At 33.3% G+C, this 12,353-nt stretch overlaps 1 protein-coding gene and 1 long non-coding RNA gene across 2 annotated transcripts; one reads left to right on the top strand and one right to left on the bottom strand.

Annotated features, from left to right (window-relative positions):
* Window positions 1-4,372: 4,372 nt before the first annotated feature.
* LOC131014530 (uncharacterized) lies at window positions 4,373-6,493 on the bottom strand. Its single transcript, XR_009098241.1, has 2 exons — window positions 6,395-6,493; window positions 4,373-6,136 (listed from the first exon to the last, which is right to left on the bottom strand). It is a non-coding gene; the product is annotated as an uncharacterized LOC131014530 (long non-coding RNA).
* A 2,699-nt stretch (window positions 6,494-9,192) lies between these two features.
* LOC131014524 (protein HOTHEAD-like) lies at window positions 9,193-11,648 on the top strand. The gene is made up of 5 exons (XM_057942515.1): window positions 9,193-9,362; window positions 9,435-10,085; window positions 10,183-10,538; window positions 10,853-11,331; window positions 11,427-11,648. Exons 1-5 carry the CDS (start codon window positions 9,278-9,280, stop codon window positions 11,476-11,478), a joined length of 1,623 nt encoding a protein of 540 aa, XP_057798498.1. The 5' UTR covers window positions 9,193-9,277; the 3' UTR covers window positions 11,479-11,648.
* The last annotated feature ends 705 nt before the right edge of the window (window positions 11,649-12,353 follow it).

Below are 12,353 nucleotides of genomic sequence, written 5' to 3'. Positions count from 1 at the left end.
AAAAAAATATTTTTTTTATTTATTTTTAACGACCGAAAATTCGGTCGTTAAAAATAAAATTTCGGTCGTTAATTAAAAAAAATTAAAAAAAAAAATAATTTTTTTTATTTATATTATTTATTTTTTTTCTCTTTTTAACGACCGAAATTTCGGTCGTTAAAAATAAAAAATCGGTCGTTAAATTTAACGACCGAAAAAACGGTCGTTAAAACTCGGGCGACGATGCAAACAACGACCGAAAAAAACGGTCGTTAAATCGGTCGTTAATAATATTAACGACCGATTTTTGGGTTTTAACGACCGAAATTTCGGTCGTTAGAGCCGCATTTTCTTGTAGTGGATGGTGGGACCATTTTTATAAAAGGAAAGTGGTATACTCTTTACGGACGCCCGATATAGTAAAAATGGTCCACTTTTAACGGACGGATGGAATAATAATAATAATAATAATAATAATAATAAACATTTATAAATTTACTATTTTACCCTATAATTTATAGCCTCAAATCAAATGTTATTTTTTGTCCTAATCATACGCATTTTACAGCAGAAACTCTTATTAAACACGAGAAGTTGCTGATACATTTGCCTTGTGCAGAAGGATATGTAGAAGCTAGGTGGCTTCTAATAATCCACCTGCAATGCTCTCTACCACCTCTTCTTCATTCGCCATTAGACACATAAGCAGCTTCACACCACCCATCTTCTCCTGACGACACACCAACTCCTCCATCCATTTTTTTACAAACAAATCAACTTCAGTTACCTTTTGGGATCTTTGTTTGAGTGAAGTGAGAGAGATGTTTAGAAGGTCATTCGAGTATGGAAATATTAAAGACTTCAATTTGTATGCCATTGTGAATAGAATTAACCTGGATGCATGCGGGCTCATCACCTGAAAAAAGTAGATAACAGTAAAATCACGAAAAAGGGCTCTTGCCAGAAACTGATCTCGACAATAGGAAGAATAGCATGCCTTGATTGAATGGATTATTTGTGGAGTGATTCTCTTATAAGGACATCAGTAATGTAGAGTCGAAATGCGAGGAGGCGGACAACTGCGTCTGCCCTCCCAACAACACCACTGGATTCAACGGGAATAGCCTCCATATCATTCTGATTAATCTCGTATGCAAGTACCGAATTGCTGGAATTGACTGTGCCTGCAATATGCCACCAAATGTTCTTTGCTTTCTAGAAACTATATATGAAAACTCGAGATACTTAAAGGGAGATTCTCGAATATGAAATTGAGTGCTCTGAGTTTATGCCTTTTGAGGATTCTGGAGCTCGTATCTTTGTGCACACCATCAGAACTACAACAGTTGATATGCATGTTTCAAGATTTATTATGGGAGTTGCTAATTAGTGTGATTTAGATTGAAACAATGTATGGCGCTCCATTTTGCGTATAACATGCCGAGGAGTAGGACGACGACAAGATTTAAGAGTTTGGATGAATTGATTGAGGTGGCATCGACGGCTTGGCTATGAAAAGAATCCATAAGAGTTTCTACCGTAAGTTGTATTTACGTGTGGTTGGGGGCTATACATTTTGGAGCTATAAAAGTAACTAGTGTATAACCCGTCGAAACTCGACGGGTCATTATTTTATAGTATAATTTATAATAAATTTTATTATTAATTATTATTTAAATTTGATATTATCTGTAGAAGTTTTAGTGTGACACATTTTTTTTATATATTTTTTTTATTGTAGAATGAATACTTAAACAATTATTAGTGTTATGTACGACATATAAGGAAACTAAATCGTAGAACATTAGGCCATAATTTAGTTATCAAAAGTAAAGTTAACGGTACTCAACACAACAACCCACTAAACAGGCAATTGGCCACATCTTCAAAAGCATGCAATACAACAGTAATTTTCAATTCCTCACTTCAAACCTGAATCTACAATAACCTTCATAAACTTTAGCTTGAAGATGAAGTTTCTAAATCCAGAATTGTAGATCCGCACATAGCCTCTGCAAGTAAAAGATACGATATATATAAGCAATTTTCATACATAGAAATCCAACATTCATTCTCATCCATCTAGAATAACAATGTTAAGTAAATAGCATTATAAATGTTTAATGAATGCTACTGGTCTATAAAGATATGAATAAGATGATCAAAGTTATATCTTTCTTACCTTTCAATCTATAAAAAATGTCATTGTATACCACGTTAGTTGTTGTGTTGCTTGTCTGACCATTTTCATCACATATTAAAACTTTAAGACCTTTTTTGCTAGTGTGTAACCCGTCGAAATTTCGACGGGAACTAATTTACGTTGTTATTTATAATTATTTATCAATTTTCATTTGTATAATATTTGAAGTTATATTAATTTCAATCACTTTTATCAATTAAATATTACCTTTATTGGATAATAGAAATATCGCTTTGAACATTGTCTCGTTTGAAACTTGAAAGGTCACATTTGACCTTTGAATATGGATGTCAATCCAACTCGAAACCTGTGGACTGATCCGAATAGACTGATAACTTGAGAGGTTTAAGGTTAAAAGATTTCAGCCCGATAGAATTGCCTCGAGAATAACCCACAACTTGATAGAGTTAGCTTGAAAATAACCCGAGCCCTATAGGGTTGACCCAAAAATAATATGTTTGCCTAATTTTATAATAATTTTCTCGTTATCTTATTTTTCAATTTCACTACTTTGCTTCCGAAAGTTAGTATAATAAGATTTTTTTTTTCCAAATATATGTGAAATATATTTTGATTCATTATTTGAAAGTTCTACTCATTATTTCTCTTGTTTGTATTTTGAATCTAATATTTAATATAAATACTTAAATGTAAAATTAGAAAATTATAATCATTTACGAAAAATATATGCATATTTATCCCTCTATGATTTTCATATTGGTTATTATGTAATTCGATGTTGAAAGATCACTTATTTATGTGTATATTTATTTGTTACAAATGTAAAATTTATCAAAATAAATATTTTAATTAATTTTTTATAAAGATTTTGAGCCCGAACTAACCTATCGGGCTAGCCCAAAATCTGAATGTTTAGGGTTAAGGTTGATAATTTATAACCCGAAAAAATTTCAACCTGAATAGCCCGTGGCCCATATAGCCCACAACCCAATAGGGTTAGCTCGAAATCCGATGGGTTGGCCCGATTGACATCCTTAGTTTTGAGCATCATCTTATCAGGAGTTTAAAGATCGTAACTAACTTGTGATCATTATCTCGTATGGAGTTTGCAACATTGTAATTAAGTTATAAGAATTATTTTGTTTGGAGCTTTAATAGATCATCTCTGACGTCTGAGTTTCATCTCATTTGGAATTTAAGCTATAATCGAGCTCTGAACATCATCTCATCTGAAACTTAAACATTATCTTGTCTGGAGCTTCAAAGACCATAAAAATTGCAAAGTTAAAATTGATTTAGATAAAGAAAGCAAAACAATGACTAATAATCTTAAATCAAGACAAAGATTACGTAAAAGTAAAGTTTTCGTGTAAAATCAATTGTCGGATAACTTTCATTTGTTGAAATTTTGTAATTCGTTTGTTGAAGTTTTGTAAAAGAATCGGTATCAAATTTGAAATTTTAGAAAAATAAGCACTACTATAAGTTTTCATTTGATGAAATTCCATAAAAAAAAATAATTGGCTAGATTGAAGTTATTACATATTTTTCCGTGCACTTTACTTACCCTACTTTTATGAAATGTTAATCTCAAAATTACATTCTTTAATTTGTTCCCTATTGAAAAGAAGTCATGTACATCTTTTTATCTCAAAGTTACATTCTTTTATCTTTTATTGGTAAATATTAAATTAATAATTGATCAAATTAAATTTTTTAATAAAAATAAAATAATATCTCATACAAGTGATTAGAGATTGGAAATATTTCTTATTTTTCGTGCACATTGTTTGTCTCGATTTTATGTAATTTTTCATCTTAAAATTACAATTTTTTTATCTCTTATTGAAAAGAAGTCACGTAATCTTTTAACTCAAAATTACATTTTTTTTTATCTTTTATTGAAAAAAAATATTAAATTAGTAATTGATCAATTAAAATTCTCAATTTTAACTCACTTGATGGATACACAAAATTTAAAATTTTTAGTAATTCAATTTTTTTTATGATAAAGTTTAATGTGTTTTTAATGTGGGATAAAGTACTTAATATAATTAATAATAATGAATGGAGAAGATGTCACCTTAATCTTAGGTGCCTTCAATATGTTTTATTTTATATATTAATATATATTAAATGAATACATAACAAAACTAAAGCGATTAATTGTTGCACTCAATAAGCATATTTTGTTTCTGCAATAAAATTGTTGCCCGCCATATTTAAAAATTCCACAAAAAGAAAATTGAACTAATATAGTCAAATGAATCAAGTATTATTACACAAATAACCAGAAAACAATGTGTAATAATAATCGGATCATGCAACACAAGTATTCATTACTTTTTCATTTCTCAGTTATTTTGAGGAACTTTAAACTTGTTTGATCAAATTCTTGAAAATAAAAAGAAAGCTAATCTCAGTTTCACGTGGTCGTCGGTCGCTTGGCCGGCTGCTGCTGCTTTGGTGGTGGGACACTGTACAAGGACTTAAGCTGCCTATTGACCGCCTTACTGTTGATAACAGAAATTTGATGCTCCAAATCATCTGATCACTGCTGCTCCAAACAATGCGCTTCCAGAAACTTTTGTTTCCCATTTGAGAACACGAAGAGCTTAGCCGCACAAAGTGAGTTTGTCTCCGGTGGTTTCATTCTTGACATACAAGCATTTCCCTGACATATTTAACTTCCAGTGCAATGCAAAGTGGGTTCAAATGGGAACATGGAAAATAATGAAATGGCAGATATGAGAAACTTCATCGGGTCTCTATCTAGAAAATGATGATGTTGCCTTGAGGAGAAACAAATAAACGAACCCAGTAGTATCTACTTCCATTTTACATAGCCACATGGTCATGTACCTCCTTGTTTTATATAGACTAAATAGTATCTAAATACTCTAAATATAACACAATAGCTGGCATCATCGTAAATGACTCGCAAGCAAAGATAGCAAGAGCCCCCACCCTTTAAGGAATGGTAGCTTCACCACCTGAGCAGAGCAACACTATAAAGTCCTATTTCTTATAAAACTAATGTGTCAAGTTACATTCTATAATTTTTTTTAGAATGAAGGTATTATTTCCTCATCATGGTTTTCATCATATTTTACTTGCACACGCTATTATAGGTCATAACACAATCTTCTATATAGTATATTCAGCAATTCAAAAATACAATATATGGAGGTAATCACAACACAATAGCTCTTTCGACATCTAACTCAGCTAAGAATTCACAGTTATGTACATACAAATGCATTCAGTTAACAATTTAAAAAGTAACTCAACAACTTTCCAGTGACTCCAAACAAAATACAACCAGAATTATTCGACTAACCTGGCTTGAAGAAACTACTATGCAATTGGTGCTAAGTTGCTAACCACATCATCTGCTATCAAATCATAAAGTTCAAAAGTGAAGCGCAATTAATCAGAGTATATCAGCGACCACCATTGGTGGGTGTATGATGGCACATAAGATCAGAATATCACTTCATTTCCGTGTAGAGTTATTCAAGCCTTTTTAAATCAGAAAGCTGGCAATTCATGGAAAGTATTTTACTTAATGAAATCAAATACCAGAAAAAAAATGATTTGCCCATACAAAGGCTTCACAGAAGATATTAAATCTCTCATCCAATCTAACTAACCCTTATTAAGATCCGAGCAAAAAACAATTATTTATCTAGCCGATACAGCAAATTAGCCATAAGGCTCACAAAGTAAACCCTCTATGGACAATATATAATGTTTTTGAGGATTAAACATCATAAAAAGCGAAACTTCATAATATAAGAATATTATCCCTCCGCCCAATTAAAAAATGCAATATTCCATCTCCAAATTTAACCGCGGTGCGGCGAAATCCAAAAGCTGTGACATTTACACACCCGAGCCACTCACAGGTGATGCACCAGCCAACTTCCTGGATAAGTAAAGGTCCGCCATATCATCGTCGTCATCCAAAAGCTGTTCCAGCTCGTCTCGCACCTTCAGGATGATAAAGAATAAGTCTATGAATAATAAATAAAATATCAGTATGCAAAGAAGAGTCCAAAACAAATAAAAACAGTAAAAATAAATACATGTGTCCTCAATACAAAGTGATATTTGCAATGATCTTCTCTTGCTTTAGCTTTGCAAATATCACTTTCTGAGACGAAAAATACGTTAAAGCACAAGAGCATATTGTCATTGTAAAAATCACTGCAAGCGACCGAAGATAATAAGGAAAAAATGAAGTTCTACCTTTTGCACACGAGCAGTCAACCTTGTCATTTGACTCTTTAACTTCCGTACACGGTCTAAATTACGGCTACTAATCTGTTAAGAAGTTGCATACAGAAAATGCGGTAAGAAACTAAATAACTAAATTATCAAAGTAATCTGTAAAGAAAAGGAGAAGTCATCGCCTACAAGATTTAAGAGTTTGGATGAATTGATTGAGGTGGCATCGACGGCTTGGCTATGAAAAGAATCCATAAGAGTTTCTACCGTAAGTTGTATTTACGTGTGGTTGGGGGCTATACATTTTGGAGCTATAAAAGTAATAGCCTTTAATTTGGAGCTATGAATTATAGGATAAAATAGTAAATTTATAACTATTTATTATTATTTTATAAGGGGGATTACAATGAGTAAAATAGGGGCTGTGAATAGAATTACCATATTGTGAAATTCAGATCATAAGGTCAATAACAAGACAAAGTTCGGCCCATATAGTCACCAATAGGCCAAAGTATTTAATTAATTCAATACTCCCTCCGTCTTACAAATAGCTTCCTCTTTGTGGACAGCTCATGTTTTAAGGAAAAGTTATAAAGTGTATTGATAGTGGAGAAAAAATGTTATAATTATTATTGGAAGTTGTGAAAAAGTGTTATAATTAATATTGAGAATGGTAAAAAGTGAAAAGTAAGAATAAATAAAGTATTATTAGTGGTGAGGTAATTGTCCAAAAATAAAAAGAAACAAAGAAGAAGTTATTTGGAGGACGTTCCAAAAAAGAAAAAGAGGAAATTATTTGTGGGACGGAGAGAGTATATATTTTCACATTATTTTATAATTTGGATTATAAAGTAATTACGAGATTAACTCTGAGATCTTAAGTTTAAATCCACACCTACACCATCTTTAAATTATTATTTTATTAGAAGAAAAAGATAGCTTACCCTCTAATTATTTATATTAATGCCATCATATAGAAACAATTTTAAATAAAAATGGATTGGCACCACTAACTTTAGGCATGCCCCAAACTATATCCTATGTACCTATATTAGTTTAGCTATTCGTGAAGGGCAAGTTTAATCTAAATTTATTACTCCATTGAAAAAATAGTCACAATTTTTATTTTAATCCGTGCACAAAAAATGTTATCATTTTTATTTATAATACTAGTATGATATATATACACAAATCACTCACATTAAAACTCTTAATCTACTCACATTTCCATTTACATTTTATTAAAATTCGTGTTGTCCATAATATGGCGAAAGTTTTATGGACAGAAGGGAATATAAAAGTATTTTGCTTTATAAATTTAATTTGCTCATTATATTTTATTTAAGGGTAAAAGTAAAATACGAATGTGTTATGCTTAAAATTATTTAAAATTATGACATTTATCAAATTTTACATATATTTGTCTTAGTTTATTCTGAAACTAGTTGTACCTACGAAACCGATTTTTTAAGCTACGAAACCGATTTTAAGCAAAAATCGGTTACTTTTAAGCGGTTTCTATTAGAGTTTTTGTTGTAATGCCTAGTTGTAACATACTCCCTTCGTCCTCTAAAATTATGTATTTATATTCATTTTGATACGTCCTTCAAATATATACGCACCTTTTATTTTTGGATATAATCCCACATATTAATTGAACAATTTTATCTTCATAATTTACACTTATTTAAAAAAATTTACCCTTAACGTGAGATCATTTCTCCAGTATCTTAGATACACTCAATAATTTTTTTCTTAAAACTCATATCAAAAGATTTCCCATATAATTTTAAGAGATATAAGGAGCTAGTATCAATTTGTTAATGGTAATAAATGTACCAAACTACCTAATTTTTAGTTGTTGAGGGCTGACATTACTATTTAATGGAAACCATATAGAGGCAGCACCCTAATCTAGCCAAAACCTTTTAGTCTTAGGAAATTCTAGCCATACAAATAAAAATATGGAAATAATAGCATTTCTGACTAAAATACCCTTTTAGTGTTTAACAATATAAAATATACTATTACACACTATTTAGAAACGAAAAAAGTGTGTAATAATGTATTTTACACTGTTACACACTTTTACATTATTACACACTTTTGTGAAAAAGTGTGCAGTGTAAAATACACTGTTACACACTTTTCGCAGTTACACACTTTATATTATTACACACTTTTGCGAAAAAGTGTGTAATAGTATTAAGGGTATAATTGTACATTTACGTTAGAAAATGCTAATTTTTCCATATTTTTATTTGGGTGGACATTTTTTCCTTTTCTTATACAAGAACGGCTAATTGAGCCCATTAACTCTTAGAGGGGATATATGGTTTCCCCCTTTAAAAAAAAAAAGATATACCGGTTGAGTTAATGGGCTCAATTAGCCGTTCTTGTATAAGAAAAGGAAAAAATGTCCACCCAAATAAAAATATGGAAAAACTAGCATTTTTTAACGTAAATGTACAATTATACCCTTAATACTGTTACACATTTTTTCGCAAAAGTGTGTAATAACATAAAGTGTGTAACTGCGAAAAGTTTGTAACAGTGTATTTTACACTGTTACACACTTTTTCACAAAAGTGTATAATAATGTAAAAGTGTGTGGTTGCGAAAAAATGTGTAACAGTGTAAAATATACTATTACACACTTTTTTCGTTTCTAAAAGGTGTGTAATAGTATATTTTATATTGTTACACACTAAAAGGATATTTTAGTCAGAAATGCTATTATTTCCATATTTTTATTTGTATGGCTAGAATTTCCTTATGACTAAAAGGTTTTGGCTAGACTAGGGTGCTGCCTCTATCTCTAATATATAACTCGTAGCATTTTAATTCGATATTTTCTATTCTGTTGGTGAGTGATTCATAACTTTAGTAATTCTGAAAATATATATGGCGGCTTCCCGGATGTCAATCCCCGTTGTTTTAGTTCCCTTGGGGATTTTCTTCTTGATCGTTTCTTCTTCTGCAGAGAAAGGTGCTCTCTCTCTCTCTCTCTCTCTCGTTGTTTGCTTGTGGGTATAACGTATTTGTTTTTGTTGCATATTAGCTCCATACACTTCATTTGCGAAAAACGCAACATCAGCTCCGTCAATAGGTTACTACGACTACGTAATCATCGGAGGCGGAACCGCCGGATGCCCACTGGCAGCAACGCTCTCCGCCTCCGCAAAAGTACTACTCCTCGAGAGGGGCGGCCTTCCGTACGACAACCCCAACATCGTCCACGCCGCGGGCTTCTTCAAAACGCTGGTGGACTCTAACTCGTCCCTGGCTTCCCCCGCGCAGCTCTTCATCTCCACCGACGGCGTTCGCAACCACCGCGCCCGTGTACTGGGCGGAGGCTCCGCCATCAACGCCGGGTTCTACACGCGCGCCAGCAGCTACTACGTGAATCAGGTCGGGTGGGACCCGCGCCTAGTGAATGAGTCGTACGAGTGGGTGGAGAGGAAGGTGGCGTTCCGGCCGCAACTACGGCAGTGGCAGGCGGCGGTGAGAGAAGGACTGCTGGACGCCGGCGTGTTGCCGGACAATGGCTTCACGTACGAGCATTTGCATGGCACCAAAATTGGGGGCACAATTTTCGATGAAGATGGAGTTAGGCATACCGCCGCAGATTTGTTGGAGTATGCTCAGCCAAACAATATTACTGTTTATTTGCATGCAGCTGTGCACCAAATCCTCTTCACCACTTCCCCAGGTCACATAAATTTTTATACTATTTAATTAGCTGAATAACAAATTAAATACTTGAAAAAGGGAATAATTAAGTGTAAATATGTGATATTTGTGAGCAGGGCAAAGAGCCAAGGCTTATGGAGCATTATTCAAAGACTCAAAAGGCAACGCACATATGGCTTACTTAAATAAGGGAAGTAAAAATGAGATAATTGTGTCTGCGGGTGCGTTGGGCAGCCCGCAACTTCTAATGCTGAGTGGTATCGGGCCGGGCTCTAAACTCAAGGCCCGTGGAATACAAGTAGTTTTGGACCAGTCAATGGTGGGCCAAGGGATGTCTGACAACCCACTCAATGGTTTCGTAATACCTTCTAGAAGGCCTGTGGAATCCTCCCTCGCTCAGGTGGTTGGCATAACTGATATTGATTTTTTCATTGAAGCAGTTAGTGGCCAATTCAACCCCTCTACATACCAAGTTAGTGATTTCTTTATTCTACCAGTAAATAATACTCCCTCTGTCTACAACATATGTATCCATTTGAGAGTGATCCAAATTTTAAGAAAATTTATTAAATGTATGTGAGTAGAATAAGGGCGGCACACTTACCAAAAAGAGAAACAAGTAATAATTTGATGAACGGACCAAAATAAAAAACATAGTTAATTATTTCGTGTAAGAAGGGAGTGTCTAAGAATGTTTGTAGTATGATTTGCTGATTTTAGTAAAGCATATTTGTCATTTTCCTAATCAAAAGAAGTTAATAATAATGAAATGGTAATTTGAAACAGTCGGGCAACTACCATGGACTCCTCATGGGAAAGGTATCAGGACCATTCTCAAGGGGGTATATGGAGCTAGATAGCAGGAACCCCAACGACAATCCAAGCGTCACATTCAACTACTTCAGTGACTCGAGGGACTTGCACAAGTGCGTGCAAGGCATGGAAATCCTCAAAAGAGTTGTGAAATCACAGCCCATCTCCCAATTTCGATACCCTAACAGCACGATACAATCACTATTGGAGTATACGTTGTCGATTCCCCTCAACCTCAGGATTAAACACAAGTCAGCAGCTTATGACATGGAACAATATTGCAAGGACACGGTGATAACAATATGGCATTATCATGGAGGTTGCCAAGTGAATCGGGTCGTTGATGGTGACTATAGGGTGCTCGGTGTAGATGCATTGCGAGTTGTTGATGGTTCCACCTTTTACTACTCGCCTGGAACTAATCCTCAGGCTACACTTATGATGCTCGGGAGGTTATCATCTATTTAGGATTATCTTAACTTATTTATACAATTTAGCAATTATAATTGTCAAATCTTGAAATAACTTCTAAACTCTTGTGATGCAGGTATATGGGACAGAAAATTCTGCAGCACAGACAGAGGGAAATAGGCACGTAGCTGTTTAGTTAAATTAATGTGTTAATTAAAGGTGCATCAAGATGTAACTGCACATATGAAAATCTTCTAGTTTTTATTTTTTGGTAATTAGAATGACTTTTATTACCAAGTGAAGCAGTGTAAGCAAAACTTTACAATCAATAATCCAACAAACTATTCAATTCTATCTACTCTAACCTCTATGACTTCAAATACTGCATCACTTTGTCATATTAATCCCTTACTGTGGCAATGAATAATTGACATTGCCTTACCACTCTTTCCACTGTACTATTCTCATCGCAAAACTTTCTTCTAGTTTTTCCATTCCTACGTAGTAAATAAGTTATACTCCTATGTAATAGGAAAGGATAATTGCTTTTATTCAAACTAGCTGAACGTTAATCACTAGTTTCATACTATCTATTTGAAACATCAAAACCTGATTTAACCAACAACTCGGTGTCTATTACTTACATGCGTAATTAGTTTTATATCGCACTTCCAAAGAGTATTGTTTATCTTAAAATATATTCTCGCCGTTTATATCAAAACTTTGCCTCAAAGGGGAACAACACATATTTTAATAAACAAATGGTAAAAAATTATTTGATAATAGAGTCATGTACAAAAATAGAAACTATGCCATTTTACTTAGAAAATAAAAGGTTGAATAGTAGGGTCGTAACAAAAGATTTGCTCTTCGAAACTAACAATTTGAATAAAAAGTTTTTCTCTTCATAACTTCAACATCATCACTATCAAAACGGTTAGAAATCACTCTAATATATATATATATATATATGGGAGAGTTCAATGGAGACCACTCCCTTAGATAAAGAATAAAGACCAAATCATATGCGTCGATCTTGTTTAATCTAAGGGTGATAATTTAA

Source organism: Salvia miltiorrhiza, chromosome 3, assembly GCF_028751815.1.
Source record: "Salvia miltiorrhiza cultivar Shanhuang (shh) chromosome 3, IMPLAD_Smil_shh, whole genome shotgun sequence".
Lineage (NCBI taxonomy): Eukaryota > Viridiplantae > Streptophyta > Magnoliopsida > Lamiales > Lamiaceae > Salvia > Salvia miltiorrhiza.
The sequence above is the reverse complement of the archived record's forward strand: the minus strand, read 5'-3'. Positions and strand labels throughout refer to the sequence as shown.